Genomic DNA, 21,861 nt, shown 5'->3' on the forward strand with positions numbered 1-21,861 from the left:
TGGTTTGGTGGTGCTGAATTCTCTTAGCTTTGCTTGTCTGAAAAGCTTTTGATTTCTCCATCAAATCTGAATGAGATCCTTGCTGGGTAGAGTAATCTTGGTTGTAGGTTTTTTTCTTTCATCACTTTAAGTATATCCTGCCACTCCCTTCTGGCCTGCAGAGTTTCTGTTGAAAAATCAGTTGATAGCCTTATGGGGTTTTCTTTATATGTTATATTTGTTTTTCCCTTGCTGCTTTTAATATTTTTAGTTTGAATTTAATTTTTGTTAGTTTGATTACTATGTGTCTTGGTGTGTTTTTCCTAGGGTTTATCCTGTACGGGACTCCCTGTGCTTCCTGGACTTGGGTGACTATTTCCTTTCCCATGTTAGGGAAGTTTTCAACTCTAATCTCTTCAAATATTTTCTCAGACACTTTCTTTTTCTCTTCTTCTTCTGGGACCCTTGTAATTTGAATGTTGGTGTGTTTAGTGTTATCCCAGCAGTCTCTGAGGTTATTTTCAATTCTTTTCATACTTTTTTCTTTATTCTGCTCCTTGCTGGTTATTTCCACCCTTTTGTCTTCCAGCTCACTTATTCGTTCTTCTGCCTCACTTATTCTGTTATTGATTCCTTCTAGTGTATTTTTCATTTCAGTTATTGTGTTGTTCATCTCCGTTTGTTCTTTAGTTCTTCTAGATCTTTGTTAAACACTTGTATTTTCTCAATGTGTGCTTCCCTTTTCTTTCCGAGATTCTGGATCATCTTTACAATCATTACTCTGAATTCTTTTTCAGGTAGATTGCCTGTTTCCTCTTCATTTACTTGGTCTTGCAGGTTTTTACATTGCTCCTTCATTTGTGACATATTTTTTTGCTGTCCCTTTTTTTTTTTTTTTTTTAATGAGTGGGATTGTGTTCCTGTCTTACTGGTTGTTTGGCCTGAGGCTTCCAGCACTGGAGTTTGTAGCCTGTTGGGTAGAGCTGGTTCTTGGTGCTGAGATGAGGACCTCCGTGAGACCTCACTCTGATGAATATTCCCTGGGATATGAGGTTCTCTGTTAGTCCAGTGGTTCAGACTCAGAGCTCCCACCACAAGAGCTTCGGCCCAACCCCCGGCTTATGAACCAAGATCCTGCAAGCCATGTGGAATGGCAAAAAAAAAAAAAGAGAGAGAGAACAATTACAAAGTAAAAAATACAATTAGACTAGGAAACTAACAGATAAGTTAGAAAGAATACAAAAATAAAAATATAGATGAATCAACAACCAGAAGGTACAACAGTACCACAGTAGTAAGAAAGAGGAGGAGGGAAAAGAGAAAAACAAAAAAGAAAAGAAAAAAAAAAGAATAAAAGGGGGAGAGGCCTTGGCTGTGGAGGGTGGGGCCTAAGTAAGGGTGAGGTTTGGGTGGGGGGCAGGGCCTATGCTTAGGACCCACAGGGCTGGGAAAGGCCTTGGGAGCTGGGGGTGGTGGTGCTTAGGCTCAAGGAAGAGAAGGGGCTGGGCATGCCCCCCACCCCGGTGTCAGAGGGTAGCGGACCTCACCTGGGAGCCCAGCAGGCTTTCTGGGCTCGAGTGCATGAGGTAAATGCCTTCCTCTCCTCTCCTGCTCCTCCTGTCCTGGAGGGCCCCTCCCACCTGCCTCTCCTGATCTCCCCAACCTCCCTCCTATGCCCCCAAGGACCCACGTGGCCTGGAGGGGGCCTTGAAGGGCAGAGGACTGGCCTGGGAGCTCAGCATGTTCCCCAGGCCCAAGTGGGTGGAGCAGTCATCTTCTGCTCCTCTCCTGCTCCTCCTGGAGGGACCCTCCCGCCTGCCTCTCCTGATCTCCCTGGCCTCAGGGACAGGGACGCCTATCCTGTCTGGCCTCCACTTCTCCTTGCCCCCTCTGTCCCCCCACGTCCTACCGGTTCACTTGGGGGTTCCTCCTGTCTCCTTGGGCAACAGGGTCCCCCACCAGCGGGTGGCAGGTGCCCTAGTTGTGGGGAGATGCTCTATAATATTTTCTTAAGATCATCTTAAATTTCATGAGATCTATAGTAATGTGCCTTTATCATTTCTGATATTGGTAGGTTTTATCTTTTCTTTCTCTTTTTTTGATCAGTCTTGCTAGAAGTTTGTCAGTTTTATTAGTCAAAGAACCATTTTTTGGCCAGATTCAAGAATAACAAGGGAAGGTTTATAGTTCTTATTTGTGCCCTGACTCATATTAGTATAAACAGGAATATCAGGGATCTTCAATGAATCTTGAGAGAGACCTGGATATTCTGTTCAGACAACACCTATTTTTTTTTTTTGAAAACTTTGAAGAGTATGAGGTATTGTTAGCCAAGTTTGAGAGGGGTGCCTTTTTACTGTTATTTACATTTGTCTCAGACTAAGCAGGGCCTCTCATTCGTAAGGAAATGCATGGCAGCCCTGCCTAGATGTTCAATTGGTCTTATCTGTGTAGACTTACTTTATGTTCTCCATCCAATGTGGCACATGGTCTCGCACAGGTTAGGTGTTGGGGTGGGAACTAGTTTCATGAAGGATAGAATCATTCAGAAGATTACTCTGTGCAGATTTGACTAAACTTGCAGCTCTAGGAATGCTACTGCCTTTTTAGGAAGGCAACTTAAGAAGTTATCATCTCAAGGCCCTTCATTTCTTTTCTTAAAAATAACCATATCATTTAAATCAACTGAGTTCTTTTCTGGAATACTACTTGGAAAGTCTAAAAGATATGAGGATGTGAGCCAGATCAAGCCACAGGTGAAGAGCTAGAATAGCCTAAAAGCTCAAAACAAATTAGTTTGTAGAGAGGGAAATGAAGTGCTTCAGTGGGTTTCAAGGCCCAGTTGAAGGTTAGAGGTCAGGGTGGAAGATGCAGAAATGTTTTCAAGTTCCATGTAGGTGGGCTGGAGTTAAAGACATCCCACAGCTGTCAAAGCCCAGCCAAATCCTTTGGGATGGAACTTTTCATTAGTTTCTGCTCTTCTCCTGGCTCCTTCTACAACATAAGAGCTGAAAAAATAATACATTTTAATTTCAGAATCTTCATTTGAAAATATTTGGGAAACAGACACTCCCTGATAATTGTTTCAATTTTTGAAGAGCACTTAACCTTGTATTATTTCAAAAAGAACTTTCTATCAAGTGTGAATCCAGGGAGCAAAGGAAGCCAAGTACATAAAGGCTTGTAACGCTTTGTTCTCTTGTGGGGATTATTATTCTCTGTGGAATTATTGTGATTTTAAGACCCATTAAAGAAAGTTGACATTCTGACTTTTCATCTTCCACCTCACATCATTGCTCACAGTTGGTCTATACCCTGGTTGCCTGGTTGAGCTTCAGTGATGTCTGTGTTCCAGGTCATGATCTTGCTGTGCAATCAGCAAAGCTTCATCTGCACCCACGTTGACTACTGCCACCCTCACTGCTACCTGCACCACAGCCGCTCCTGTGCCCGGCTTGTCAGGGCCATTAAGCTGCTCTACGGAGACTCCGTGGACTCCCTCCGAGAGAGCAGCAGTGTCAGCAACGTGGCTCTCCGGGGCAAGAAGCAGAAAGAGGTGAGCGAATGACCACATGATAATATACCAATGAGAGGGAAAATGATGTCCTAACAATCTTTTCTCTGGAAATGCAAACTTCAGCCCACTGCAGTTGCATAAACCAGGCTACAGATCTGTGTGATTTCCAGCAAAATTAGAAGATGGGTACAAAAAAGACAAGTGCCAAAAAAAAAAGGCAAGTGCTTTGTCTTCATGTCCATGAGCAAACATGGGCTCAACTCTTTTCCCAGGCTTATTTCTACAAATAAATATGAACTCAAAGGGGCACTGGTGATAAGTAGGTTTCTGTGGTAGGAAGAATAATGTCCCCCCAAAGATGTCCAATTTCTAATCCCTGGAACCTGTGAATATGCTACCTCACCTGGCAGAAGGGATTTTGCCTATGTGAGTAAGTTAAGTATCTTATAATGGGGAGATTATCCTGGATTAGCCAAGTGGGCCGAACGTAATCAGAGGTAGAGATGGAGATGTGATGACAGAAGCAGAGGTCAGAATGATGCAGGGCAGTGAGTCCAGGCAGCCTCTAGAAGCTGGAAAGGGCAAGGAAATGGATGATTCCCTAGAGCCTCCAGAAGGAACACAGCACTGCCAATTCATTTTAGACTTCTGACCTAGAGAACTGTTAAGATAATAATTTTGTGTTATTTTTTTGCCAGGAAGATTTTAGTGATTCGTTACAGCAGTAATAGGAAACTGATACAGTTATAGCTTAAGAAATAAGCAATAAATGGCCCAACTGTTCACTGATAAATAATAGAGTCAACTCAGACTGAAGGAAACTTCTTCAAGAAACTATTACATTTTCTAAGCATTCAGCTGCACTTTCCTGAAAACTGAACAGCTGAGCTGGCAGAAAATAAAGACAGTAACCAGGGCTGCCGTGCTTCTGCCAGGGAAGCCCTGAGTTACCCATCTGCCCCTGAACAGGCGTGATGGCCAAGATGCTCCACTGCATGCTGCTGGCCACCCCTGCAGCTGCTTCTCACAAGTGGATCTGCCAAGAGATTTTTACATAATCCCTATTCATTTCGATGAGCATTCATTTTGCACCTGCTGTTGGCACAATATGAGGCCAGATATTCTTGGAGAAATAAAAAATAATTAAGCAGGAGTAGAGGATATTTCTGTTGATACTAAAGAGTTTGTGAACCAGGTTTTGCGGGGTGGGAGGATGGCAGTAAAATACAAATCAAGCCAGAGAATATAAGCAATGACAAAAAATGCACAGTTGAGTTGTATATCAATCTGTAATGCTTTAGCACTCACAAAAGGGATTTATTTAATTATGATTTTTTAAATTATGAAAGCAATAAGGGTATATGGAAGACATTTTGGCTAATCCAAGAGCTCCTAAAGAGATCCTAAAGAAAAAAAATATGTATCTCATGCATATCAAAAGTGTGCTAATTTGCCTTCTGGAATATGACCTTTTAGTATTTTTTTCAAAGCATGTTTGAGAGTGTAAGGTAGGTATACATCATTGACAAAGTACTTTTTGATTCTTGCAAATCTTGTGCAGGAGATACTCTTCATCACATTTTACAGATGAAAATGTTGAGGTTCAGAAAGATGAGATTGTCCACAGTTCACATCTAGAACAGCTAGACTTTAATTTATAAACATGGAATTTCAAAGTCAGGGCTTTTTCAACTAGACTCTATTGCATCTCCTGGTATTCAAACTACACAAATTCTGAGGGGAAATCAGGTGGGGAAACTACATGAACTGCTAAATGACGACATAAAAAGAAAAATATGTATGTGTATATACGTTTGCATGTGTATGCATGTACATAGGCATGCATTTATGTTTTGTTGGGGTTTTTTTTGCGGTACGTGGGCCTCTCTCGTTGCGGAGCACAGGCTCCGGACTCGCAGGCTCAGCAGCCATGGCTCACGGGCCCAGCCTCTCCGCGGCATGTGGGATCTTCCCGGACCGGGGCACGAACCCGTGTCCCCTGCACTGGCAGGCAGACTCTCAACCACTGCACCACCAGGGAAGCCCGACATGCATTTATGTTTGAGATACATGTATACATTTATGTTTGAGATACACATATGTTTGAGATATATGTATGTGTATATATATTTGTACGTGTATGTATGTACATAGACATGCATTTATGTTTGAGATACATGTATCTCAAACATAAATGACATTACATACAAAGAAAACCTATTTTTATTTAGGTAAGTTCTCCTTCATTTAAAAACGCCCTTAGCTTTAGAAGAAAACCATATATGTTGAAAATTGTAAAAATTCGCCAACCTAATGTTCATTGTTCACCATACACACGCTGAGATTTCTTACTTCCATACCTTTGCTCCAGCTGTATCTTCACCTGTAATCTGTACATGGCTGAACCCAAACATCCTTCAAGATCCAACTCAAGTGCCACCTCCTTCTTTTCTGATCTCCCTAACGTTTACCACAGGGCATACTGCAGGTGGATGATTAATGACATTTTCTGTTCCTTCTTCCTCTAAACTACAATGATGGTTTACTTGTGCTTTTCACATCCTTCATTCAATTATTCATTGATTCATTGATCCATCCATCCATGTGTCTATTCAGCAAATTTTAAAGAGATTCTGGACCATGCCGAGTCCATACTGTGTTGGGTATAACATTTTGTATCCTGTGTGATACCTAACCGAGTACCTCACTATGGCAGAGGGACTATAATATTGAATGAGTGAGTGGGCTATAGAGTTCTATGGTGTTCCATGAGTGCCTTTCACCTCTGGCCCATCCAGGACACTGGCCTGAAGCAGCAGAAAAGGTTACCAACCTTATATGTTGTTTACATTTTTGAAAGGGAAAGTAAAGCAAGAGTATAAGTGTTCCCTAACCCTAACACATTTAAATTAGCCATGCAGGTGGAGAGCTGAAAAGACGTATTGAGTCTTCTGTGATAAACATTTTATTTCCAAAATGCCAGCCTCCTGTTCAGGCTTCTTTTTTATTCTCTCATGATGTTTCCATTTGCCTGTTCTGAATCTGTCACATAAATGAACAATGCCCACATTTTCAGAGCCCAAATGAAAACAGAGTAGGCAATAAATCAAGAATAAAAGCAGTGATTCTGATTAAAATCAAGACTTATAAGCAATTGGTATTTCATTCGTGTTTCCTTTTTAATTGGTTTTTATGGCAGAATATATTTGTGGCAGCTAGTACATTTTGTAACCCATCTAGCTCTTATCAATCTGCTAATCTACATTTCAGTGCTCAGAGACTCACTGTACATTCTGTTAGTCTGTTTTAGTGCACTTCCACATTTGAGAGGCTTAGATAAGCTATCGTTATATATATCAACTTCACCAAAAGGTGAATTCACCAAAGAATTCTCTGATTTTTCCTGTATATCTGTACCTTGTCTAATGCTATGTTCTAAAAATAGTAATGTGCAATTAGTGCTTGCTGATGGAAATGGGTGGATAAAACATTTTTTCCTTTTAGCCAAAAAGGAGAGGTAAGTAAAAGGTTATATGTACCCAAAAAAAGAAAGGGCATAGTGTCCATAAATTTTGTGAAGCCAGTGTAAATGGCAAGAGGCCACCTGATTTCCTGCAGGACTAATATTTTTCTAAAGCTATGGAAAACACAGCTGTGAGGCCAAGACCAAGCCCTAGGTCTTGATTTCATGGGTCAGAATTACTCTTCACTATGACACACATAACTCCTATGTCAAAGATGTATGAGACACAAAGGATCTGGGTTACCTCTGGGGAAATACTATACTTCTGTTGGCATGTTTCTTTCCAGAAACATGAGGCAATCCCTTTCCCAAAGAACCCAGTAGGCTGACTACACTTTTCCAAAATTTTAAATACCTCAATATTTCCACAGTGTTATCATCATTTATGACCTGTATCTCCTCTTCTACTTATCTTGAATTTTCATTTGTTTGCTAGCTGTCTCTCCTGGTAAGATACACTCTCCAGAAGGGCCAGTATCATGGGGCTTTTGGTCCTCAGCATATCCTCAGAAGTTAGCCCTGTTCCTGGCATATGGTTAATTCTTAATAAACATACTTGAATTATTAATAATTAAAATTTTACTTAAACTAATTATGTATTATGCCTCCGTTGTCAATAATATTTTGTTGTAAGTAATAGAAACCCATTGAAATTTGTTCAAATAATTAGAGTTTCTTCAAAGGATATAGCAGAATCTCATGAAACCAAGGACAGGTGGGAAACACAGTCAAGCCTCAAAGGAATGAGATCCAAAGCTGCTGTCCATCTCAGGGTGGACAGAGTCTCTCATCTCTGCTTCTTTCTGCATCATCTCTGTCTGCTGACTCATCTTTGTCCCCTGACCAGCAACCCCTGCTTTATTCATCTTGTACTTAGACTGAAGTCTCAAGGTTGCATCATCATTTCTCAGCCCCAGTAACTATCACTAAATGAATTAGACTCGGTCCCCTAATTCCCTAGGACAGGAATTTGATGGGACCAACCCCTCCTCTTTCTGATCCAAACACCACAAGTGATAATTCCCTGGACAGTTAAAGGATTGGTTTTGCACTACAGATTTTATCCATAGTGGTCAGGATGAGGACAAGAAAGAGGGAGCCAATTATAATGAATATGTCCAAGATATACAAATAGAAGAAAATTACAGTAGTCCAAGTTCTACACCATCCCATAGCAAGCATGTCCCAGTATCCCTGCCAGCTCTTGGGACTGTATAACGTCCTCCCACTGACCATAGCTGCCTCTGGTAGATCGACTCAGCAATGAATGACATCCTCTATTAGTGATAAGTTCTGTCCTTCAGTCTTGGGTTACTAGTTTTGGTTTTCCTTGCAGTCCCTGCTTGATGTGTATTTCCAACCACCACCTACATCTCACAGTCCAGTGAAATTTCTAACTCTTCAGGAACCACTAATAACCAATAAATGCCTTCAGAACCAGCCTCCTACTCCATCCATTTTCTTACTCTCTTCTAGCCAAGTTTTACACCACGTCACCAAAGCAAAAAACAACTGATGATAATGTTGTTAGTCTGAGTCAGGGTCACACCAGTAGAGGACTTTAGGGACCTCACATAGGGTACCCAAGTGCCCATCACACGTGTACCCATCTTTAATACCTGTTTTCAGGCCTGAACAAGTCACTCAAGAAGAGTTCCTAGCCCATCACCCTAGTGTAAAAGCCTTTCTAATTCCCTTCCCTTTCCACTAAAACAAACATCCTAATTATATTGAAGCCAGCAGAACACACCAGGCTTCTTAAGGAAGCATGCCAGGATATTAAATATTTGATATTTGAGAAGCTTGACTTATACCTTCTGTCCCCAGCAGACAGGATTAAACAGAAGCCTACATTTCACAGAGTGTGAGAAACAGACATAAATGTTTGTCCTTTTTCCTCTGAGTATTTTTCTGTATCTGCTTGCTTAAAATTCCTATAAATTAATCAAAAGTATTGTTCAAAGGTAACCCTGAAAAGATAAAATGTCCAGCCAAAGGTGGAAGCAATAAAATATTTTAAAAATTTAAAAATCAATTTTAAAATAACTCTAATGACCTGGGGAATATTCATCATAATATCACAGTGAAATGAAATGTTTAAAACTGTGTACCACATATATAGCATCATCACAGCTTTGCTAAGATGCATAGGGGGACAAAAGCCTGAAAGGAACCAAATAATGGCCATCACTGAGTTGAGGATTATAAGGATTTTTATTTTCTTCTTCATAGTTTTTTTGTATTTTCCAGGTATTCTGCAATTTACCTTTTTTTTAATAAATAGAAAGAATAAAAGCAGAAAGATGGCACTTTTTAAATACCTTGATTTTTTACAAAGTCAGATAGACCCCTATATTTATATGAAAAATGATTGCCATATTATGATTTTAGAAGTTTTCAAATTATATAAAATAGGCATGATATTTATGCTATATTTTGCTTTTACAAATTCACAGGGGGGAAAAAAAGCATTGCTGGATTTCTCTCCCCAGATGATATTTATTCCCAAGCAGGATTTCTCTCCCCAAATGATATGTGTTCCCAAGTATGTGCCTCCGCTTTTTTTTTTTTTTTTTTTTTTTTTAAATCTTTAGAAAACACAGCAAGAGCTCTGATTCATTTCTTTCCAAGTAGATTCGTTTAAAAGTTCGTTCCATACTGGTCACATAACAGATGCATTGTCTTGGGTCTTTTTGTCAGAGTTTTGAAAGACTTTCTTGGAACATGCATGTACTTTTTAGATTTGCTCTTTCTTTCAAAATATCTCCATCTATAACACTGTGAAGCTCTGTTCAGAAATTCTTAAGGAGTTCAGTTGTTTTCCCTTGGCACTGAGGGAGAGAGTGTTTCACTGACATGTCACTGGAAAAACAAATGAGCATTTATACTGTGCAAAGGGACGGATTCCCTGTTTGCACAGCCTGGAGTGCAAAAATGGAGGCATCGGGACTCAGGATAAATAAACAAGGGCCTACCACCACTGGAGCAATCATTCTCGCAGCTGCTCTGTCCACTCCATTCCTTGGCACTTAGAGAGTCAGGGGAAGAAAATGTCTCCTCCGTGTATATGCAGATGTCAGGCCTATTCTGGACCCTGGTTGAGGGGACAATTTGAAAGAAGAGCTGCTGCCTCCAATAGACAAATATGGTTTTTTTTTTTTTTTAAAAAACAAAAACCAAAAAACCACTTTACCTGGATGATGGATGCTATGAACTCGTACTTCGTTGATGAGTCTTTTATCTTTCACTTCCTAACACTCCTCTGTGAAACATTTTCTCTTCCAAATAATCAACTTGTAACATCCAACCCTTTAAAGGGATTATTAGAGACAGTGGCTTTTAACTGGCAATATTTAAAACGATTTGTGTTTTTAACAGCTTGGTGGAATATAGTTAGCCCTGAAATGGAAATCAGGAGATCCTGTCCTTTCCTTATTCTACTAATAACCAGCTTTGCAGTTTGGTCAAGCTACTCCACCTCTCTGGGTCCTGGTCTCCTCAGTGGTAAAAGAGGAGTTTGTTGCTAAAGACCCCTAAGCTACCTTTTCATTACAAAATTAACTGCTTTTATCACTTGCAGAAAGTGCAGGCTCATAAAAAGTCCTTAATGAAATCATCTGTTGCATTAGAACCAGTTGGTTGTTTGGAGAATTTGGAGGGAAACAGCACTGTTGGGTTTTGAGAGGACACAACACTCTTCGTCACCTATCTTATTTTCTTTCCAGTGCTCAGATAAATCATGCCTGAGGACACCTTCTCTGAAAAAGAGAGTTTCAGATGCCAACCTAGAGGGGAAAAAGGACTCTGGAATGCTGAAATACATCAGATTACAGGTATTGATGCATGGATCAGAAATGTTCACAGAGCAGTAATAAGGAGGGAACTCCAGATATCCTGTTTACTAACGTTTGGGACCTACAATGCCAACTGGCACAGTGTTGGCATAAAGGCCCCTCTAATTTGGTGAGCAAGAGTGCTACCAAGTATGCAAGGAAAAATCCCTTCTTGCTGGACAGCCAAATTCCATAGAGACGAGGCTTGGGGAGCTTGGCTAGAACCATGCCTCTTCCCACTCTCTCCACTCTAATGGAGCCAGCTTCCCACCAGTGTGTGGTAGCGATGCTCATAGGTCTTGGAATGAGACAGTCGGGGTTCAAATCCTATACCTGCTGCTCTGGCTCTGGGACCTTGGGCAAGTTAACTGAATTTTTCTCAGTTTTAGTTGCTTAATCTCTAAAATGGGGTTTTTTAATACTAGACCCATCTCAAAGAATGATTGCATGGATTAAAAAAGATAGTAAATTTAGCTACTTATCCAGTGCTTGACACAGTTATATTGTTATTACAACCTAAACGCTAAATCATAATACATTTCCCAGGGGAAGAGAAAAAAAAGTTTCATGTTTTTCTAGAAAGTGTTTTAAATCATGGTTAAAGACCTAGACTTGCCCCAGACCTACATTTATCACCAAAATTATTTGAAATAATGGATTAAATGGGATTTTGTTGGCTAACCTGGAGCAATAACCACAATGTATAATGTTTTGAAGGGAAAATGCCATCCAAGTTCACTGGCTTAGAAAACTAACTTTCTGAATGGAACTCCTTTATAAATTAGAGGCTGATCACAGTTTCCAGTGGAAATCAGCTTCTAACAGGAAGGAAGATAAGATGCTATGAAAGTCCACCAGGACTTTAAACACAAAGATATATTGGCTGGAGTCCTTGTTTCTCACAGAGCTATACTTATTCCACAGTGTATTCCCTAGGTTGTTGCAAATTAATTTTTGTGGTGAAAGTATTATAAAATTAATATGATTTGGGGGTAATTATACATCAACTAATAGGGTATAAAGCTTATTATACATCATGCCAATAAATATGCTCCCTCTTTAGAACGTATTTTAAGGTCATTTAAGGAAAGCAGAGAGAGGGGAAGTGACACTTAACACTCTAGAGGAGTACAGCAATCAGTGTCTTCAAAGATTTCACGACATCATTTCCATCTTTTCCCAGGTGATGAGCCTGTCGCCTGCTCCCTTATCTCTGCTAATCAAGGCAGCACCAGTTCTGACGGAGGAGATGTATGGAGACATCCAGCCAGCTGCCTGGGAGCTCCTGCTCAGCATGGATGAGCACATGGCGGGGGCAGCAGGTAAAGAAAGACCACCTGGGACCCTGGTCCTGCTGTCACTCATCCCAGCGTTTAAACAAGAGAGAGGCACATTCATTCCATTTTCACCCTTAGGTCAGATTGCTAGCAATGGCTGGACATCTAGACAGAAACAGGCCTAGGTTCTGTGTGCGCCCTTTTCATGTCACTGTATAGTTTGCACAAGGGCAGCATGTCTCTCCCAAGATGTTACCAAATTATAGAGAATGATTTCCCCCAGAACCTACATTTTCACTATATTTCATAAAACATAAAATTTTTTTTGTGCGTTGTGATTTCCCAGATTGACCGTGAACGACCATCATTAATTTTATTAAATCGTATGTGAGTAATAGTGTGTGTTCAAATCACAATATCAAAATAAATTTGTGAAATTTAAGTGACGTGTCCAAAGCCACATAGCTAACAAATGGTAGAGGTAAAATCTGGATTCTTCATCGTTTTCCACTTTTTGTGCATATTCCTTTATTTTATAGTTACTTTAATTGGAAATGCACATGGTTAAAATTCAAATAATGTAAAAGTGTATGAAGTTTAAAAGTTATCACCCTCTTTCCCATGACTCCCAGTCCTCTTTCTCAGAGGTGACAATTTTTAAATTTCCCAGGAAACCTCTAGGGTAAACTATGCATATATATATATATATATATATATATATATATATATATATATATACACACCTATGTATGTACATATTACATTTCCTTTTTCACAGAAATAGGACATACCATAAAGACTTCTGCATTTTGCATTTTTATCTAGGAGACTTTTTTAAGAGTTTATTTGAGCGAAAATTGATTCCAATCAGGCAGTGCCAAGCTAGAAGTGGTTAGGAACACTCCACCAAGAGTAGCCCAGGGAGAGACTTTTATAGAGAAAAGGCAGAAGCAAAGAAAGGCAATTATTGATTGTCTGTAGCGTAAAGCCCAGTTGGCTGTTTGTGATTGGTTATCCTTAGCATTTTGATTTGTAACCTTGAGGTGTTTATAGGCATAGATTTTGGTTTGCTTATGTAAGCTGCCATGGCATTAGAGCCACCTCAGTCTAATGGTCTCCTTTTAAAACAACTTGACAATTCCCCCCTTTTGGTCATCCTCTCGTGTGTGAAAAATTGACCAAAAATTTAGTATTAATGCCACTCTTTGTCATCATCAGAGTTAAGTTTCTCTTGTCTCATTGTGAAACTCGTAGGTTATGATGTCATGTCCATGGAAGAATTGTTTTGCTGTTCATCTCATTGTTCATCTTGTTTCTGTTTCTCCAAGCACAGTAAGACCAGTTAATGTACTGCTGATGGCTGTGAACATGCATTTAAGACCTTTGAGAGAACATAGCACACCACAGAGACTACAGTGATAACTATTAGGAGGATAATATCAAGAGACTAAAGTGTACTCCTTAGCCAGGGCCCCAGTGAACCAAACTAGCTGGTATCAAGTAAATCAAAGGATGTACCTGTTTAACCAAGTGGCTTGTTTGTTAATTTTCTGTATTTGCTACAATACTAGAGATATTGATCAAGGCGCAGCAAGAGACATTTGCTATGGCACGTGTTCAGCCAATAACTAATCTAAAGCAATTCTATTATCTAAATTTACCTTAGCAAGAAAATCTTGGGACTTTGGTTGTTCAGCTATGGCCTTAGCAGTAGATTCATCAACAGTTGCCAGAGTTAAGGAGCATTATCTTCCTATGCATTAACTGAGAAAAAAAGCAAGTAGTGAAAAGGCAAAAGGAATAAACATTTCATATTGGTGTTAAAGACCTTGATCTGCAATCTTGGGAGACAGCTGTCTACCACAAGATGCCATCTGCCTCTGCGTAAGGACCTCCTTAGTCAATTTTAATTTTAGGTCTCCAGCTGGTATGCAGTTCCAAGAGTTTGGAGAAGCCCTTTTTAACCGAGGGATGTGGACCCAAGGTTCAATTCCATGAAGTTTTCTGAGTAGTTTTAATTGTATATATTGATTAGAATTCTTAATACTTAGAACCGTTTTTTCCTAGTGAAACTAAGATGTAAGCAATTGTGGAGTGTCTGTTACACTAGCATTCTGTGGGTTGGCAAATTTATAAATACATTTCACGATTTCTGGAAGTATATTCTTTCGCAGTAAATTTTTCATTGTGGCACAAAACGTGTTTAGTAATAAACCCAAATATCTTTAGTGCCTCTGTAAAGGAAGCCAAAAGTACATAAAGCTATGTTCAGTAATTAATGTTTCAGTATTGTATCTTATTTGGAAATGCTCTAGATATTCAATGAATATCCATCATTTAACTTATCTCAGCATAACTTTAAGGTTTCAAGTTACCAAAAAGATTTTAGAAACTTTTTTAAGTAGACATACCATAAAGCATAATGTTGAAAAATTTATAAACTTTTTACTTTTTTAAAAAATAAACTTTTATTTACATCTATTTAATTTATTTGTTCCTAACAATTATGTTTAGAATATTCATGAAAATTTTGTGAGACATTAAACAGATAACCATCATTTTAAGTTATTTTTCTTTCTGACAAATTCTATAACATGAGTTTATTTGACTTTTAGTAAACCTAGGTAGGATAAAAGTATTACATTTAATGCTAATAACTCTAAAGACCTACCTATTTTGATTAAACCAACAAACTTAAACCACCTTTCATTTACTGAAGATTATGCTAGATCAAATGAACTTGAAAAAAATTTCGGTTAGTTTCTGGATTTCTGAGAGTATACTTGATTTATGTAAATGCTTGTTTGTCTTTAAGCCAATCAATAGAGCTCTTTACACATTAATTTTGGCAATACCATCCAAGGTAGAAAAATATCACACATCTACAACATACGAACAGAGATATACATAAACATACAGACAGATGCAGAGATCTTATAACTTTAGTTTTAAAATATTAGCCATGAGACAGGTATGATAATGCAAAACTGACTAGTTTATAAAAGAACAGTTGGATCTAAACTGTGTTTCTGGCAGATAAAATAAGTTAAGGTTACCTGCTCAGATAGCTAAAACTTTTACTAATATTTGTGGAAAAGACTTTTAAGATTTTTCATTCACTTAATTTCCAAAACAGCTCCCTTCTTTTTCTGATAAGAATTACTTCCCTGAAGTTTACATTTCCAGAGATGGCTTTGGGTTCCTAGAGAAGACCAGGTAGAACATTTATATCTCAAAGGCACAGAGAAAGGATATAAATTTCTCCAAGAAAGGCTTTCATTTCCTAAACCGAGTGTTTTTTTTTTAAACAATATCTGCAAGCCTTTTGAGATAAATAGGGGAAATTTGGGGATAGGTAAAAAGGATAGGTGGACTTTGAGTTGTTTCTAGAGCCACATTTCTGTTCTTACAAAGACTTAGTGTGTTAGACAGTTGTTTTTAATTCCTTGAAAGATTGGGTTGCAGCCTGAATATCAAGATGCTGACCCAACCATCCAACTACGTTATTCTTAGTTTACTTCTTTATATCAGAGAGAAGAGCTCTAAGGTGGAAATCAAAAGATTCCTGCGTTCTAGAGCTGCGTGTCTTTGGAATGCTTCAGTAAGTCCTTCTACAATGGCTTCAGGATGTTTTTCTTTCCCTCTGGGTACATAGTTTTATTTTAGGTTAGGGGAGAAGGCCCCCAAAATAGTTCCTATCAGGCTCTGAATATCAGCTTCCAATTTGGTCAACTTCTGACTATAGAGCTAATTAAAAAAAAATTTTTTTTCCAAATATCTTGTCAGGTTTGAGTGAGACAAACCTGGCAATGGTAGGACACTAGCCACAAATGGAATGTAACCCACATTTCTGCCCGGCTATATTTTTGAGTTCCCCAACCTGATGATTGCCAAGCTAAGTTCTCAGGACAAAAAATGAGATGGCCAAGAAGGCAATAGCTGTCCCTGGGAGAGAAAGGATCAATAACCATTTTTTTTTTTTTTAATTTGGAAAGGAAGTGGCAATATGAAATTTTACCTTCTTCTCTCAACCAGGCACCACAGGTAGAGGTCTGGGGCAGCTGACTTTAGTAAAACTTCTTACTCTTTGCCGGCTTCTGCCAGTTTTCCCAGGATGCTGTCTTCAAGCTCCAGAGTGAGGGAGGCATTCCAGTGGGTCTCATCCTGGTCACCAGTAACTGTAAAGGAGGAGAAATAATTTTCCCTCTACCCTTAATAGTGAGTGCCTGGCTGAAATACTTTTTCCTCTAGGATAACTCATAAATGGATAGGCTTATCTAAGATGGTTTAAAGTTCTCCACTGTGGCCAGTGTACTTCAAGATTACCTTTGGTATAGTTAACCTACTTGTTCAGCCTTAAAAAAAAAAATTCTGTTCACCTGAGACCTCACACTAGACTCAGTCCAGTTTTAAGTCAGACCCAGTCTGACCCTGGATCCAGTCTGGTTTCTCAATTGGAACCAGTCCATTCCTGAGCCCAGTCTGGTTTTTAAGTCTGACTCATTCCAACTCCAGCTGGTTTCTGGACCCAGCATGAAAAAATAAGGCTCAAATAAAGTCTGCAAGCTCATAACACAAAAACTTCAGTGCTAGGATTTGAGAGGGACTTACCCATGACCTCCAGAGGCAGCGAGAAAGCAGCAAGCTCAAGGTCTCAACAGATACCTGTGCCGGGTTGCTCATTGCTCCTGTGGGCTGTTGAGGGGGTCTCCTTTGGTTCCCTCTTCTGACACCAGGACTGTTAAAAGGTAAACTGAGGCATATTAAAAATTGGAACAAAAATCAATTTGAATTGAGAAATGCCAAACAAGAAGTGGTTACGAGTTCTCTCTAGGAGACCATTTTTAATATCAGTCTATAAGTTTACCTATTCTTTGTAATGGCTACCAAATATTCCATTGAATGAATAGATATAATTTATTTAACCTGGAAATTTTAGTTGATTCTTGCCTTTTGCCTTTTTTATACTATGCTGCATCAAATGTCTTTGTAAAATATCTTTGTTCACATTAAGTCTCAGATTTTTGCTTCTCTGCCAAGTATTTCTCAGAGAGAAGGCCATGCTCCCTAAATATGGGACAGCCATGGACATTTTCATGAAGTTATGAACAGGGGGACTGAGCTTTAAGAAAAACTAGAAGGAAGAGGAAATGGTGTATGCAAAGCCACATGGGGTGTGGAAATGCACTGGGTTGATTTGGAAAGCCTGAGGAGGAATTGAGACTGGGGTGGCTTCTGTAAAGAGGTTGCTAGTCTGTAATATTAGGCAAGTGAGCAGGTCTCACATTGTAACAGACCTTGAGCAACAGGGTTAGGAGTGTGGACTTTCCACTGAACTGTGGGAAACCACTCAGGGGTTCCAAGCCAAAGAGTAATGTAGTCTATAGTGTTGAATTATTACCAAGTTTAATGTGGCAGCAATGAGTGGAGTGGCTTGGTTTTAGAAACAGTGATTTTTAGATGATGAGGAGACATATCAGTGGTGATATGACACTAAAGCTAATGAGAAAGGCCATAGCTAGAGAGAAACTTGGGAAAACTTGATGTATGTGGCATCTGAAGCAATGAGATTCCAGGGGAGAAATGATTCTGGAGGAGGATGATTTCTCGGTATAGAGGAGAGGGCTGAGGAATGAACACTAAGCCATTGGCCTTCTCTACCTTCAAAGGACAGGAAGAAGAGCTGACCAGCAAAACCCAGAAAAATGACCAGAAAAGTAGAACTTAAGTAATCTCAAACCATGGAAGTAGAGGAAGATCCTTTTCTAGGAGAGTGTTATGAAAGTGTTAAAAACTGAAAGAAAAGAAATGCTGTAAAAATACCACTGGATCTGCTGATTAGTGAGCATTACAAGAAAACTGTTTCAGTAAAGAGATTGAGGTAGAACTCCAACTGCAATGACTTAGAGAGTGACGATGGTGTTTAAAAATTGAGACAGAGTACACTTTAAAGAAAAATAAAGAAAGGAGAAAACGTGGAAATTTAAGGAGGTGGTAGGATTAAGAAACAGATTATCAAAAGCTACTGACGACAGTAGCTCACATTTGTTATAGAACTATATCATACACACAATCTTACTTGATCCTCATAACAATGATTTTATACATGAGCAAAATACAACTCAGAAGGTTGAAAGGACTTTTAACCAAGTGCACGCAGCTCAGAATTAGCAGAGCCAGGAAATCAAACCTAAATCTTTTGACTACAAGTAGATGCCCTTTCCACATACCACATTGCCTCTAAAAAATAAAATATGCTTTAGAATTCTGTAGTACTTTTCATGTCACAAAGCACTTTCTCATACGTTATTTTATTCTAACAACAAATTTGGAGGCAGCTATCAGCAGCATCCTCATCCATCATCATCATTGACATTTTACCAATAGAGAAACAAAGGTTGAGAAGTTAAGAGGCTTGGCCAAGATCAATAGGAGAGAAGTTTCAGAGCTGGAATTCAACCCCAGTGGTTCTAACAATTGCCTGAGCATGTTTTGAGGATCTGGGAAAAAGTACAAGAGAGTTTTTAAATTATATTTTTATGATCAACACTGGCTCCTCCATCTATGCTACAGGGTGTATTTCTTTTCCTCATTGTTCATTGACTTCGTAACTTATAAGAGCACTGATCTTTCTCTTATTCATATTTGGCTTTCCCCAAATTAAAAAACAACAATGGTATTATGGTTCATGAAATCTCTTTTGGTTTCTCAATCTCTTCTACCTCTTGGAAAGGTAGATGTTTCTAATAGAGTCTACCTTATGAATGTTATTTTTATTATTTAAAAATTTTTAAACATCTTTATTGGACTATAATTGCTTTACAATGTTGTTTTAGTTGCTGCTGTATAACAAATTGAATCAGATATACGTATACATATAACCCCATATCTCCTCCCTCTTGCGTCTCCCTCCCTCCCACCCTCCCTATCCCACCCCTCTAGGTGGTCACAAAGCACTGAGCTGATCTCCCTGTGCTATGCGGCTGCTTCCCCTTCCCTGTGTCCTCAAGTCCATTCTCTATGTCTGCGTCTTTATTCCTGTTCTGCCCCTAGGGTCTTCAGAAACAGTTTTTGTGTGTGTGTGTGATTCCATATATATGTGTTAGCATACAGTATTTGTTTTTCTCCTTCTGACTTACTTCACTCTGTATGACAGACTCTAGGTCCATCCACCTTACTACAAATAACTCAATTTCTTTTATTTTTATGGCTGAGTAATATTCCATTGTATACATGTGCCACATCTTCTTTATCCATTCATCTGTTTGGGATCTTCCCGGACCGGGGCACGAACCCGTGTCCCCTGCATCGGCAGGCGAACTCTCAACCACTGCGCCACCAGGGAAGCCCTGTTTGTAGATTTTTGATGATGGCCGTTCTGACTGGTGTGAGGAGATATCTCATTGTAGTTTTGATTTGCATTTCTCTAATGATTAGTGATGTTGAGCATCCTTTCATGTGTTTGTTGGCAATCTGTTTATCTTCTTTGGAGAAATGTCTATTTAGGTCTTCTGCCCATTTTTGGATTGGGTTGGTTGTTCTTTTGCACTTGAGCTGCATGTATATTTTGGAGATTAACCCTTTGTCAATTGGTTCATTTACAACCACTTATTGAAGAGGCTGTCTTTTCTCCATTGTATATTCTTGCCTCCTTCATCAAAGATAAGGTGACCATATGTGCATGGGTTTATCTCTGGGCTTTCTATCCTGTTCCATTGATCTATATTTCTGTTTTTGTACAAGTACCATACTGTCTTCATTACTGCACTTTTGTAGTATAGTCTGACGTCAGGGAGCCTGATTATTCCTCCAGCTCCGTTTTGCTTATCAGTGTCTTATAGTTTTCTGCATACAGGTCTTTCGTCTCCTTAGGTAGATTTATTCCTAGGTATTTTGTTGTTGTTGTTGCAGTGGTAGATGGGAGTATTTCCTTAATTTCTCTTTCTGGTTTTTCATCATTACTGTATAGGAATGCAAGAGATTTCTGTGCATTAATTTTGTATCCTGCTACTTTGCCACATACATTGATTAGCTCTAGTAGTTTCCTGGTAGCATCATTAGGATTCTATACATATAGTATCATGTCATCTGCAGGCAGTGACAGCTTTACTTCTTCTTTTCCAATTTGGATTCCTTTTATTTCTTTTTCTTCTCTGCTGTATCTAAAACTATGTTGAATAAGAGTGGTGAGAGTGGGCAACCTTGTCTTGTTCCTGATCTTAGTGGAAATGGTTTCAGTTTTTCACCATTGAGAACAATGGTGGCTGTGGGTTTGTCATATATGGCCTTTATTATGTTGAAGTAAGTTCCATCTATGCCTACTTTTTGGAGGGTTTTTATCATAAATGGGTGTTGAACTTTGTGAAAAGCTTTTTCTGCATCTATTGAGATGATCATATGTTTTTTTCTCCTTCAGTTTGTAAATATGATTTATCACATGGTTTGATTTGCATATATTGAAGAAACCTTGCATTCCTGGGATAAACCCCACTTGATCATGGTGTATGATCCTTTTAATGTGCTGTTGGATTCTGTTTGCTAGTATTTTGTTGAGGATTTTTGCATCTATGTTCATCAGTGATATTGGCCTGTAGTTTTCTTTCTTTGTGACGTCTTTGTCTGGTTTTGGTATCAGGGTGATGGTGGCCTCATAGAATGAGTTTTGGAGTGTTCCTCCCTCTGCTATCTTTTGGAAGAGTTTGAGAAGGATAGGTGTTAGCTCTTCTCTAAATGTTTGATAGAATTCGCCTGTGAAGCCATCTGGTCCTGGGCTTTTGTTTGTTGGAAGATTTTTAATCACAGTCTCAATTTCAGTGCTTGTGATTGGTCTGTTTATATTTTCTGTTTCTTCCTGGTTCAGTCTCAGAAGGTTGTGCTTTTCTAAGAGTTTGTCCATTTCTTCCAGCTTGTCCAATTTATTGGCATATAGTTGCTTGTAGTAATCTCTCATGATCCTTTGTATTTCTGCAGTGTCAGTTGTCACTTCTCTTTTTCATTCCTAATCCTATTGATTTGAGTCTTCTACCTTTTTTTCTTGATGAGTCTGGCTAATGGTTTATCAATTTTGTTTATCTTCTCAGGGAACCAGCTTTTAGTTTTATTGATCTTTGCTATCATTTCCTTCATTTCTTTTTCATTTATTTCTGATCTGACCTTTATGATTTCTTTCCTTCTGCTAACTTTGAGGTTTTTTTGTTCTTCTTTCTCTAACTGCTTTAGGTGTAAGGTTAGGTTGTTTATTTGAGATGTTTCTTGTTTCTTGATGTAGGATTGTATTGCTGTAACCTTCCCTCTTAGAACTGCTTTTGCTGCATCCCATAGGTTTTGGGTCTTCGTGTTTTCATTGTCATTTGCTTCTAGGTGTTTTTTGATTTCCTCTTTGATTTCTTCTGTGATCTCTTGGTTATTCAGTAGTGTATTTTGTATTTAGTAGTAGCCTCCATGTCTTTGTATTTTTTACAGATTTTTTCCTGTAATTGATATCTAGTCTCATAGCGTTGTGGCCAGAGAAGATATGTGATACGATTTCAGTTTTCTTATATTTACCAAGGCTTGCTTTGTGACCCAAGATATGATCTATCCTGGAGAATGTTCCATGAGCACTTGAGAAGAAAGTGTATTCTTTTTTTCTTGGATGGAATGTCCTATAAATATCAATTAAGTCCATCTTGTTTAATGTATCATTTAAAGCTTGTGTTTCCTTATTTATTTTCATTTTGGATGATCTGTCCA

General features: G+C 38.9%; 1 protein-coding gene across 3 annotated transcripts in view; it reads left to right on the forward strand.

Annotated features, from left to right (window-relative positions):
- UNC80 (unc-80 homolog, NALCN channel complex subunit) overlaps positions 1–21,861 on the forward strand; it is a 248,069-nt gene that overhangs the window by 149,884 nt on the left and 76,324 nt on the right. For all 3 annotated transcript variants that reach the window (XM_024124665.1, XM_055079011.1, XM_024124666.1), the window contains 3 exons: positions 3,335–3,535; positions 10,745–10,852; positions 12,036–12,174. In XM_024124665.1, coding sequence (XP_023980433.1) covers positions 3,335–3,535; positions 10,745–10,852; positions 12,036–12,174 — 448 coding nt within the window. The remainder of the gene's footprint in view (positions 1–3,334; positions 3,536–10,744; positions 10,853–12,035; positions 12,175–21,861) is intronic.

The sequence above is a fragment of the Physeter macrocephalus genome, chromosome 2 (genome assembly GCF_002837175.3).
Source record: "Physeter macrocephalus isolate SW-GA chromosome 2, ASM283717v5, whole genome shotgun sequence".
Lineage (NCBI taxonomy): Eukaryota > Metazoa > Chordata > Mammalia > Artiodactyla > Physeteridae > Physeter > Physeter macrocephalus.